This window comes from Fringilla coelebs (genome assembly GCF_963513975.1).
Source record: "Fringilla coelebs genome assembly, chromosome: Z".
NCBI lineage: Eukaryota > Metazoa > Chordata > Aves > Passeriformes > Fringillidae > Fringilla > Fringilla coelebs.
In genome coordinates this window covers 4800320-4813587 of record NC_140031.1, presented here as the reverse complement: position 1 = coordinate 4813587, position 13268 = coordinate 4800320, and the positions used below count along the sequence as shown (strand labels likewise).

Sequence of the window (13268 nt, the reverse complement as noted above, 5' to 3'; positions counted from 1 at the left end):
GTTATTTACTCTGAACTCCTATGTATAAATAATGGCATAGTTGAGTGGAGCTCTGAGCTCCGGAGGGAGCCCTGGTCTAGAGGAAAGAGGCCCTGGTCTAGAGGAAGGCGTCCCCGCCCATGGCAGGAGGTTGGAAATAAAGGAGCTTTAAGTTCCCTTCCAAGCCAAACTATTCTATAAGGGTCAAAAGGAGGCCAGGAGGGTGGTGAAAGGTCTGGAATTGAAGCCTTAAAGAGCTCACTCGGTTTGTTAGACCTGGAGGAGACAGAGGGGACACCTCGTTGTGGTTTTCGAGATCCTCCTGAGGGGAAGAGGAGGGGCGGATACCGATCTCTTCATTCTTGCCACAGCAATGGGATCTGAAGGAACGGCCTGACGCTGTCAGGGAAGTTTAGGTTGGATTTCAGGAAAAGGTTTTTCTCCCAGAGGGTGGCTGGGCACTGGAACAGGCTGCCCAGGGATGTGGTCACAACACCAAGCCTGAGTTTAGGAAGCATTTGGGCACTGCTCTCAGACACATGGCGCCTACCATGTAGTTGGGGCATTCTGTGCGGGGCTAGGAGCTAGACTCGATGATCCTTCTGGGTCCCTTCAAACTCAGGACACTCCGTGATGCTGTTGCGAGGCTCCATCCCTCTCCGCCCTCAGGCGGCACAGGAGCCACCCCGCAGGCGGCCGGGCCCGCAGCCATCTCGCCGCGGCGCCCTGCCGCCGCCATGTCGCGCGGCGCGCACCCAGGCGCTGGAGGGAGGCGGGGGAGGGGGAGCGGGGGGCGGCCGCGGGCCGGCGGCCATTTTGGTCAAGGGCCGGCACCGCTCCTTCCTCCCTTACTCAAGATGGCGGCGTCGGCGCATGCTCGGAGCGCGGCCGGAGAGGCCGGCGCTGCTGCCCGCGGGCGCTGAGGGGGCGGGCAGGGAGCAGCGGCGGCGGCGGCCATGGGTGAGACCGAGAGGCTTTATTATGTGTACAGCTGCGACCTGGACATCAACGTGCAGCTGAAGATGTGAGTGAGCGGCGTCGGGGCTCAGAGGGGAGCGGTCGCTGCCGCCCTGGGAGGGGGTACCGGGCCGGCCGCCCCTCGGCGGGGTGCGCTGGTGCCGCAGCCCGGCGGTGCCCGGAGACAGGCGGTGCTGGCTCAGCTCCGGTGCCGCGGCCCGGCCCGCGGGGAGGCAGCGGGGGCCGGGCTGGAGCTGTGCTGCGAACGCACGTCAGGTGTGCCGTGTCCTCAGGGGCTCCAAGGCGGCGATTGTCAGGGCAGGCTCCCATAGCCTCTCACCTGTCACAGAGTCACAGATTGGTTTGCGTTACAAAGACCTTTAAAGCCCATCCTGTTACACCCCCTGCCGCAGACAGGGACACGTTCCACTATCCCAGGCTGGTCCCAGCTCCGTCCAGCCTGGCCTCTCAGGGATGGGGCAGCCTCTGCTTCCTGAGCAGCCTGTGCCAGGGCATCACCACCCTCACAGTAAAGAATTCTTTCCTAATTAATCTAAACCTACTCTGAAGCCATCCCCCCCTCCCCTGTCACTACATGTTTCTGTAAATAGTCTCTCCTGTTCTTTCCTGTAAGTTCCCTTCAGGAATTGGAGGGCCGCTACTGTGTCACAGCTCACTCCTGAGTGTTAAGGGAAGGAGATAAACTGGTGACACTCTTCATGCTTGTTTCCACGCTCCTGTGAAAGCCTGGTGGTCTTAGTGGGGTGTTTTACTGTAGCAAGATCCAGGTGCTGCAGCCTGTAAATATATTCCTAAGCATGTGGAAGCAGTTTTGTGGGAGCTGGAGTTACCCTACAATGATGTAATTTTTGGTTTGTTTTTTAAGTTACTTTACTTCATCACAGCAATGAGAAGTTTGAGAAGTAGGAGGGATGTGGCTGACTCTGTAATGTCGTGTACCCACCAAATGATGGTACATTAAGTATCTTGCACTTTTCTGGCAAACAAACTTGGAGAAGCTTGTTAAGGGTTGTTTAATTTCTTAACAGGTGATGGTGGTGGAAGGTGGTCCCGCTTATGACAAGGGTTAGAACTGGATATTCTTTAAGGTCCCTGCCAGCCCACACTGTTCTGTGCCATCAGGAGTCAGATTCATGTGACCTCTTTGACAGTTCATTCCACCAAACAAAATTAAAACTATTTTGTTGTTGTTGTTGTTTTAGCACATAGAAGTGTATGTAATCCTTCGAGTGTATCGTGTTAGTTCCGTGCAAGTAACTTGTTAATTTACTCTGAAATGGTTTTGTGGAAACAAATAGATTTTTGTTTGGTGGAGGATTATCTTACATATTTTCTCATCACCATTGCCTCAATTTTTTTTTGTGTGTGTGTTCTTTTTGTGTGTTTATTTTTTGTTGTTGTTTTTTTTTGTTTGTTTTGACTTGATCATCCACAGACAGGTATCTAATGTGCGTGTCTCTTTTCATTGTGGTATACCTGAAGCCTGAGAAATTCCTTCAATTTCTCTTAACAGTAACATTGTGCAAAGTGCTGCAAGGCTTTAACCAAATTTTATTTGAACAATCTGCTTAAGTGAACTTTGTTTTGTTGTGGATTTGAGAGATGGTTGACTTCCAAAACCAGTCATACATTGCATAGATCTTAAAAATTTACTTAGAATAGTAGTTTTGGGTTTTTTTTTTTTCCAAATAGTATTTGGAGCACTGTAATCTGATGTTTGTTTTGTCTATTTTAATAAGAGCAGCCTATGTCTTCTCATTTATTGTTGCCCTACTTGAGGTCTGTCTGAGAAGCCACAGGTTGTTCTAGAAAAAGTTACCTTCATTTAAAAGACAAACAAATAATTCTTGCCTCCCCTTCTCTTCCCCTCACCCCCGCCTAAATCAGTACAGCAATACATTCCATGTTTGCTCGGCATTTCACATCCTGAGTTCCTCTCTGGTGTTTGGATTTCGTTACAAGCAGTAGTGCAAAGTGAGAATAGCCTGAGTTCTGGGTACTCTAAGTATAAGCTATGGAAATGCAGTAGGATTTCTACTATGGATAGAATAAATTCTGGCTTACTTATGTTTTCTTCTCTTCCTCCTCCCCTGCCCTCTCCCCCATAGAGGAAGTCTGGAAGGGAAAAGAGAACAGAAAAGCTACAAAGCTCTCTTAGAAGATCCGATGCTGAAGTTCTCAGGACTGTACCAAGAGACTTGCTCTGACTTGTATGTAACTTGTCAGGTGTTTGCAGAGGGGAAGCCGCTTGCTCTTCCAGTTAGAACTTCCTACAAGGCTTTTAGCACCAGATGGAAGTAAGTGGCTTGCCTTTTATTTCTTATTCCTCATAGTTAGTGGAGCACCAAGTATTTGTTTCTGTCAGAAAGATTTGTTTTCTGTTGTCTTCTATAAAATGGCTTATGCTTCTTCAAGTGTCCGTATTGTTAGTGTTATCCAGCCAGCACAAAACCAATCTTTTTGTGTAAAGGGTAAGTGACAAGATTTGCTACTTGTGTGCTTGGGCGAGTTGTGCTCCTTTAAGTAACTTCTGGGGCCAGAGGTGATACATTTTCATGCTGTTCACTGACAGCCTGATCTTTGCTACTCAGTCATCAAGCCAGAATATTTTTCTTTTTGTGTGTAGCCTTTAGTCATGATGTTTGAATGGTTAAAGCCCACAGGAAAATAGTTCATTTGCCCTAAGAAATTTTTATTCTGAGGAGAATCTGTGTTCTATAAACTAACTTGAATTGCAAAGCTTTGTTACTAATAAATAGTGTTTCTCTGCAGCTGGAACGAATGGCTGAAACTGCCTGTGAAGTATCCAGACTTGCCTCGAAATGCTCAGGTGGCTCTGACCATCTGGGATGTGTATGGACCTGGTAAAGCTGTTCCTGTGGGAGGAACAACGGTCTCACTCTTTGGAAAATATGGGTATACTGCTTTTTCTTCTCTGGTGCACATTTAAAGCTCATCTGTGAATAGTAATGGAGCATGGGTTATGAGACATAAGTTTTTTAATATTTTCTAAATTAGGTTAACAGCTCCATGTTTGAAAAAATCAGATTCATAGGTGATTTGCTCCTGATTATTCTTGAGTGTAATTTCACACTTGCTGAAATGTTGTATAAAAGAAGTAGTCTGTTTTCTCTTTTTTTTTTTGGTGATCTACAAGCTTGGAGTTTAAGATGGAGAGTCCTGAAGTCACTTCACATCTACAACCTTGTGCTGCATAGATGCCAGTACTGATTACTTTTAAAAAACTGTTTAATTAATTGCAATTAGGCTGTGAATGCACTATTATTTATAGGGGGTGAAATGTCACTCAGTAAATCAGTACTTTTCAAAGTTAATATGCTATGATCCAATAGAGGGTGTGTTCAGTAAATCTGTGGATGATAATACTAAGGTGGAAAGGATTACAGTAATAATCTGTGAGGTGAACAATACCTTGAAAGAACCTTAGCTAAGTTGCAAAGGAGACTGAAAAAACAGGTTGTGGTCTAAGGAAGATTGAAAGACACAGGTACTTTTTTGCAGTTGATTGTTATCATATATAGAGTGGGGAGCAGCTGCCCAGGAAAAGAGAGGAGCAGACTTGCAGTTTAGAGTGAATCTTAAATTTTGTGTGGTTCAGCATCATGGTACTCTTGTAAAATGTGCGAACAACATTGACTATGTGAATGGTTTACAAGTGTGTGCATCAGAGACACTTCCTGTATGCTTTTCTTTTCCTATTCTTTCCTTCTCCACTTAGCTTGGGTGTATTCTGTTCTTTCTAACCAACTTCAGTCCAATTTCAGACTACTAGGAGTCTGTATCATTGAATGTCTAGCAAGTAGGTGTGATGGAGGAAGTGTTATGCCTAGTCAGGGTGAAAAAAAAATGTAGGAACATTTTTCTAGTATTTATATACTGCTGGAAAATGGGGAGAAATAGCCTGTTTTGTCTTGCCAGTAGATGAGACGTAATAAGGTTAAACTGAAGTACAGGAAAAGTTTAGATTATCATTAGGAAAGCTATTCTAGTGATGCTTGAATGGAAAAAGTGACTGTAGAGAAAGGTTATATCTCTCTCATTGAGGATACTGCTTGAATAAAAAAGGATGACATTGCCTTAAGGCAAAAAATTGAACCTGATCAATTGGACTATGCCCCAAAGACTGCTGGTAGCTGTTAAAGCATTAAAACACAGTACCTGGAAAAAGATAAAAATAAACTTCATTCATAAGTCATACTTCCAGCATGTGGAACTTGGATGAAGTAGATGGAGAAAAACCAACAAAAATTTTGGAATTTTTTAGTTTTTAGAAGAAAACCCTTGTAGTAATACTGTATGAAGTGATGTATAAATTAAAGGTCAGATGGTCTTTCTAATTTTATTTCTCATTTTTAATGGTTCGCTTTTTAAAATGTTCCTGTCAGTTGTATTTACTTGAAGTTTTTAGAGTCACATGATCAGCTCTTATTGGCAAAGGTAATGAATGCACTTGATTTCTTGGGGCATCTTTTATGGGTGAATCAGCATAAATGTGCAAGGTAAGCAGGGTTTTGCAGCGATAAGATGTGGTCAGTTACCCTGCAAAGTTCTGTTCACTGCACACTTTCAATTATCAATTCAATTTCAAGCATTGGTGGAGAAAGCGGTGTGTGGAGAGTTTTGGCTTTTTTTTTTCTTGTTATGGTTTTATATTATTATTATTTGGCAGCTCACAAGGCTGTTTTATGGCTGTTGACCTTCAGATGCAACTTAGGTAGCTTTTTAGTTGATTTTTTTCGTATTGGCAGAGCTAGGGTTACTGTTACAATTTGCAAGTCAAGAGGAATACTTTCTGCTTCTTTACAAATAATAAAACTATGAAGGTCGAGCTGTCTCCTCAGTTTGTGTTTGTACCACCCCACTGGCTTTGGGAATTATCCATTTTTCTTCTACTTGCCGAATAAGTTATCTCTGACCTCTCACAATTTTCTTCTAAACTCCATGTGCCAGTAAAGTAAAGGTTGTAGAGAACACAAGGTGCAAGGCACTTAGGCAGTAGAGTTCAATTATGCAATTTTGTAGTTTTGACAAAGGAAGCAACTTCATTTTCTTGCGGACGCTGCTCGACTTTGATTCCTGACAGCTATATTATTTTGAGTTTACTGAAGTGATTCTGCATTTTCCCCTGCAGTATGTTTCGACAAGGAATGCATGACTTGAAAGTCTGGCCCAATGTAGAAGCTGATGGCTCCGAGCCCACCAAAACTCCTGGGAGAACCAGCAGTACAGTCTCTGAAGATCAAATGAGCCGCTTGGCAAAGGTAATGGAATAGCAAGTAACCTTTAAAATGTATGTGACAAGCATGTACTTCACTGGAGAGAAATGAAGACATCTTCCAGTGCTGTTTTCTCATGTGATAGCTCTCTTTCTTAGGTTATTTAAGTGTTTCACAGGATTTATACTGAGGAGTAAAGCAGATCATATTTATTTGTTTCTGAAGTGGTTTTAAAAAAAGCTTTCTATTGCACGTAGCAGTTTGTTGGAACAACTTAAGATCTAAATTCTTTGTAAAGAATTAAAACATGAATATGCCTTGAAGATGGCTTAATTCCATTAGATTTAATAAGAACTTCTGACAGTGACTTGTGAGGACAGTTGAGTTTCTTTCAGAGACCATCCATTGTCTTTCAGACTGTGTGGCATAGTGTTCAGAAGTGGTGTCATACTGTATATTAGAAAGAACTTGAGTAGAACTGCAAAAATTAACCCAAGTTTCATTCATTTAAGCTCATGAATATGTATATTAGTATTTTTGCCTCCAAGCTTTTGTGGGCAGAGTATATTCTTGCCATCAAAACTACTGAAATTGGTCTGAGTGTGTTAGTTACTGGGCTGTTTTACTAGCTGATCTCTGATTATTCAGGTAAGCTTACCCTAAGCTTTCCAAACTGCTGTCTGCCTATTCAGTGAGCTTTCTTCTTAATCTTGGTCTCCCAGATTTTATGCTGACCTTTTTGGGATTCCCAAGGAAAGATAGAACCATTTTCTCATCTAGAGATTTATGACAGGGATAAACTAACTTTCATTTAAGGGTCTCTGTTTTATTAGTGTAGTTTACGCTGAATTTATAATGGAAGGCTCATTAAAGCCAGTGGTGCCCCATTTCTTGATCATGGTAGAATAAATGCCCTCTGGCCTAAGGAGTCCTTGTAAAAAGACACTAAGTATCAAGTCTCATTTCCACTTCATCACATGGTTATGTGATGGATGCTGTGGATTTCTGAGAAAGGCTTTGGAAGTGTAGGCCCTGCCTTTCATGTTAGTTCTGTTACTCTGTCACTACCACTCACTCTCTCTAGCTCAAAAAGCACAGATAAAATAGAGTCCTTCAATCTTAAAATAGCTCATTCTGTTTTAGCTTGTTTTGGCATTTGGAAGATGATGGCCCAAGGCCTCTGAGGAATAGGAGGGAATTTTTTCACATCCTATTTGAGAGTTGTAGTTAATGGCTAATAGAAAGCTAATAACATCACTGCCCCCATTCTTTTCTTCTGAAAGCTGTTTTGGGAGATGCTAATTTCTGAAAGAGGGGTGTTTTCACTGATATTTTGTTGTGGTCCTTTTTATAAAACCATTTTACCATGCTAGGGAAATTAGGGTTTCTGGATAGTGTGTCTATGGGAGCTTTCATTTGCACAGCTGTTTACATAGCAGAGGAGGTTCTTGAGATGTGTCACTCCTAAATAGCCATTGTTTGAACACAATCAGCTTCAGTTCTTCTGTGACTTATTTATTATTCTGAATGCCTTCTCATGCTGCTCTGTGTGAAGGTATATTTAAATATAGGTAAAAGGACTAGGATTTAGGTACATACATGGGAAGTTTGTGTGGGCTTTGTTGTTCTTGGTTTGTTTTTTTTTTCTCTTTATTGAACAGACCTGTCCAGTTGTTCTATTGATTGATTGTTCTGTTGATATTCTAGTTGTGCTATTGATTGATATCGGTACCAGAGCCCAAACTAGAGTCTTCCAGATAATGGCTAACTTTGGAGGAGAGCTTGGGAAGTATATTTTCTCCATGTGAGAGACAACTCCTTTTTTGACATGCTTCTGAGTTTATGTCTGTATGTGTTTTTTATTTTTACATGGAATTTGTATAAAACCAGTGAGTAGATGATCAAAGAGTTTTACCTTACCTTAAATAATTGATACTGTGGCAAGTCTCCCCTTTCATGTTGAGGTGCCATATTGTGCTCTCACAAAACACATGAATGTTGCTAGTAAAACTGCTACTGATGAAAAAACCATGGCTTTGCATTCTGGAGGTGCTGTGAATGCAGATTTTTTGTGTACTAAGGAATATTAATGGGAAGAGTATTTTAGCATTCTCAAACATGAATGACATTAGGAGGTTTCTCCCATGAGTGGTGTGTTAATTTATTCTACTTAAACTGAAAGCATTCTTAAATTCTTTTTGATCCATTCATTTCCGTCATACCTTCTGCTGGCTGAATTAAATTAGGTAATAATAATTTTGAGATACTATCTAAACGGATGCATCTTACTTAGTAGCAAATGATGAATGCTTCTTTCCCTGAAAGGCATACTAGCTTCTCTCTTATTTTTAAACTGTAAATATTAATTCAAGACAACAGTTCTTCATGTGTATCTATATGCTCATAGATCTTTCAGTTCTTGTATGAAGACCTAATTAATTGCTGTATTACAACTTTTTTCCTCTATAAGGGAGGTTTAAAGGTTTAAAATATTAATAATTTTCTTCTGAAACACACAAAATAAATTTCATTTTCTTTATTCTCTAGTGCAGTGAAAAAGAAAATGAACTAAGAATTTGTGACCAAGTTTTTTTCTCCAAGACTTTGATTACACAAACTTTAGCCCAACATACTGTTAAGACAGCAGTTTAGTGAGGATTTGAGAGCGAATAATGAAAAAGTAAAATTGGTGCAAACTCTTCAATTTCCTATCTTCATAATGACTTTTATTTTTAGTATGCCTCTATAGTGTTGAGCTATGGAAGGTCTAGTGCACTTATCTGACAGATTGTGCAATCTGGACATCTCCCAGTGTATCCCAAGTCTTAAATCTTCTGTGTTGTTTTTTTATACTAATACCATCTCCAGTTCTATGTGGAAGCAGCAGGCTGGCATTGTGTTCTCCTGCATCCAGAACCTTCATTCCTGCTGTCCTGGGTCTCTGTGTTGCCTGTTCCTTAGCTGGGCAAGAAGTGGTGGTCAGTGTGGCCTGTTCACATTCAGATGCTCATGGGTGGGCAGGCTGATCACAGAAAAAAGTTAATGAAATAATGGTTGTAACCTTTCCCCTAATAAGAATAATTTTGAGGGGTCTCTTTTCTAGCCATTTTCTAGACAGATACTAATTTCTCTGAGAGATGAAGGAACTCCATGCTTCTAGTCCCTCTGCATCTCTTGCATACTACAATAATTACTGATTTTTTTTTGAAGAATACCTGTCATTTCTTAGCAGCCAAAAAGGCGATCTTCATATTTGTGTGGTCTTCTGCTGGATAAAAAATTATCATTAAAAATTTCATTAAAAATTCTGTTAGTGTATCTGAAGCTACAAGTAGTATGCTCTCATCTTGTCTTCCATTCTTAATGAGTCCTTTAAACAACTTTCTTGCTATTGCTACAGCAATTTGTAAGCATAGGAATAAAACTTGGGCTACTAATCAGATGACTAAAGGAGAAAGCAAGCTGTCTATGACTCGGTCTAAGATCTTCAGTTGGCCCAGTTACAGTCCCAGTCTGGAAACAACCTTTCCTGTTTAGGAAAGGCTGACACAGGCAGAAATATTCAGTATAGATAGTTTATGAAATACTTCATTTTTGTTTGGCTTGGTGAGTTTTACTATATGAAACATAGTAATACAAAAATGGGATGTCTTTTTTTACGTGACTTTAGTTAAGAAAATGGTTTTGCTATGTTAAAAATGCACAGGTGATGTGCATGGATAATTATTATGGTCTTTGCTGGGATTGGTATTTTAGATGTAGACTTATTTTTATGGCATGGTTTGGCTGTTTATAAGGTGTGTACTTTGTCACTATGTGTCTGCTATGCAAGGTGAGTACAGTTTTTTCAGTTCCTTTATTTTTTTGTCTGATTTCATATTAGTATCTCTGTTATAACTTTGGTGCTCTTTTTCTTGCTCTGAGCAATTAAAATGTTATCATTATGGTTTTTTTTCATGCAGCTCACCAAGTCTCATCGGCAAGGTCACATGGTGAAAGTGGATTGGCTGGACAGACTCACCTTTAGAGAAATAGAAATGATCAATGAGGTAAGTCATTGTAGGGTCAGGTTTGGAATTTTGGGGGCTTTTATCATGCTAATATGAACCTTCACTTCTTTAGGAGACTTAACTCTTGGTTAAGTCTTAACTGCTTGGTTTTATTTCCTTCAACTGCCACCACAAATGGTGAAGGAAAAAGTCATTCTTTGGAAGCTTAAAATTGATTTTACTTTAGTAATAATGAGAATCACAGAATAGATTGGTTTGGAAGGGACCTTTAAAGGCCATCTAGTCCAACCCCTCTGCAATGAGCAGGGACATCTCCAGTTGGATCAGGATACTCTGGGCCCTGACCAGGCTGTCCTTGAATGTTTTTAGGGATGAGGTTTCTACCATCTCTCTGGACAACCTGTTCCAGGGCCTCAGCCCTCTCACTCCATGCCCTTGTCTAAAATGCCTCTCCAGCTCTTCTGCAGGTCACCTGTAGGCCCTGGAGCCTCCTCTTCTCCAGGCTGAACAACCCCAGTTCTCCCAGCTTGTCTCAAAAGCAAAGGTACTCCAGCCCTTGGGGTATCTTAGTGGCCTCCTGCACTCCTTCCGTCAGGTCCACATCTTTTTTGTGTTGAGGTCCCAGAGGTGGATGCAGCTCTGCAGGTGGGCTCTCACTGTGACCTGCTGCCCACCCTGCTGAGGAGCAGCTCAGCGTAGCTGGTTTTGGGGCAGCCAGTGCACATGGCCGTCTTATGTCCAGCATTTCATCCACCGTGTACACAGCTGTCTTAGCTGTTTTCAGCTTCAAGTGAACTTGATCATGGAACATAGACTTTATTAATAATTTGGAACAGCTTGGAGCAAACAGTGTTATTATCTCTAGTATTTTAGGTTATGTTGGGGAGCTTTTTAGTCATTTGACCTGTTCCTTGGCTTCAGAACTGTTCAACTTTATTTTTTTAACTTTGGGTGCAGAGAAAAGACATACGTAGTTTTGAACAAATATTTTTTTTAAATAAAATTATCTAGTAGTTTAATTCCTAAATGAGGTTTTAATCCTCATTGATCAAAATCAGCTCAAACTGTTTAATTTCTTATACTCATCTTGCACCAGAGAATTCTGGTTTTTCCTGTGCAATGAGATCTTTGTTGTCTTATTGATAACTGGAGGTTCAGAAGTCGGATTCTTTTTTTAACTAAAATCTGTGGTTTTATGAGCCTCTATAAATATTTTGATGTTTTTTAGAAAGTAGCCTATCATATTTTTTATGCCATTTTTTTCCTTTAGCTTTCTCTTCTTCAGTGACAGTAAAAATACAGGAAATAAAATTTTTAGACCTGTGCTTTAAACAGACAGCCACTTTGTCCATGGTGGAAAGTCAAGTCATTGTGAATGCACTTAATGAAGTGAAATTACATTACTCATTGTTAAACTTCCTACTTGTTTCTCACCCAGATTTTAAAGTTCTAGGCAGTTTTTCTAGGTGGAGCATTTAAAAAAATTCATATGAATAAATCTTTCTCTGAAGATGAATAGCTGCAAATCTAATCTTGTAGTCCAAGTTTATTCTGTCTCTTTTATGATGTTCATTTAAAAAAATGATTTTTTTTTTCTATATCTTCTGGTTTTTACTTTGATGTGCATAATTATAGGTAATAATTTAGACAAAAAAAGCAAACACCAATTACCCACTGGTCATCTGATTATTCTGCATTGCATTTTTTTTTATACCTTTAGCCCACAGCTGGAAGTTGCTGATGAAAACAGGTTTTCATCTGTTAAGTGTGAATATGTATCAGGAAGTGGGAATGTGAAGTAGTAAGAATGTCAGGAAGGAGGTGATATGGTCTCAAGTAGTTCTATGAAATTATTAACTAAATAATTGCTGCAGCAGCTGATAGCCTAATTAATCAGTTACAGCACAAAGGAAGTAGGGTAATTGCTGTACTGAGAATGCTGAAGACTGATGCCCTGCAAAAAATGATACACATCTGTTGTGGCTCTTTCCTCAGAGGGAAAAACGAAGCTCCAATTTTATGTACCTGATGATTGAATTCCGTTGTGTCAAGTGCGATGATAAAGAATATGGAATAGTTTACTACGAAAAGGTATGTGCCCTGCAGGTTTTATGGTTGTCTTTAAAAAGCAGCATATGCACCTAAAATGAATGGGTTTTTCTGCTGAGATGAAATATTCTGCTGCAGTAGAGCAGCAGACAGCTGTCAGTGGCAACTGTTTATGTACATACAAATCAGATAGTATAGATGCAACATGATTGCAGATGTCAGTCATTTGTGTAATGGAGTTCAAGATTACAGGATTTAACAAGTGTGAGTGATTAAAAACTTTCTGATTTATAGTTCCTTCAGTCACCCAGCAGTACTTTACAAGTAGCTGTATGTAAAATTATGACTTAGATCTGGAGGATATGTACCTGTGTTGAGTGGCAACTTTATAGAAGATGAATTATTAAAACTTTGCACAGGAGCTCTGCTGGTGAACATTTTCTGTAAAATTAACAAATATAGAAGTTTAGTCTTTTGTACTGAAAATGCTGTGGAGTAATTAAGTAAAGACTTCTAGGTTGGAATGTCTCACATCTTTCCTTGCTGTTTATGAAACAGATCTGCAAAGCACCACCTTCAGTAATTTTCTAAAGTTAAAATTTAATGGGATGAAGGATTGACAGTCAGCTTAACAGACATCAGTATGGTATAGGAAGGCATTATCACTCTATGTTTTGTGGAAAGACCCACTGAGATGGAAAAAGCAGTGTATCTATAATCTGGTTTCAAATAAAATTGTTTCTTAGATATTTCAGCATGTTTAGATTCATAAGAAGTCAAAAAGTTACTGACTAATACAGCTTTATCGGAAAGACATAGAAGGTAGGAAAAGAAACTGGAATGCTCTTGAGACCAGAGGCACTAACTTTAAGCAGCATTTATTCTGAGATTTTTAAAAAGCTTAATTCGTTACACAAAATGTTAACATAATGCAAAATGGATTATGAGTATTTCTGTGTATATGGCTATTACTGGTTGGCCTGGCCCAAAAGAGCTGTGATCTAACTCAAAATTT

General features: G+C 40.2%; 1 protein-coding gene across 2 annotated transcripts in view; it reads left to right on the top strand.

Annotated features, from left to right (window-relative positions):
• The first annotated feature begins 856 nt into the window (after window positions 1-856).
• Window positions 857-13268, top strand: part of PIK3C3 (phosphatidylinositol 3-kinase catalytic subunit type 3) — a 70237-nt gene continuing 57825 nt past the window's right edge. For both annotated transcript variants that reach the window (XM_084225968.1, XM_084225967.1), the window contains exons 1-6: window positions 857-1003; window positions 3066-3254; window positions 3730-3873; window positions 6110-6239; window positions 10157-10243; window positions 12200-12295. In XM_084225968.1, the coding sequence (XP_084082094.1) occupies window positions 936-1003; window positions 3066-3254; window positions 3730-3873; window positions 6110-6239; window positions 10157-10243; window positions 12200-12295 (714 nt within the window). In that variant the 5' untranslated portion in view covers window positions 857-935. The remainder of the gene's footprint in view (window positions 1004-3065; window positions 3255-3729; window positions 3874-6109; window positions 6240-10156; window positions 10244-12199; window positions 12296-13268) is intronic.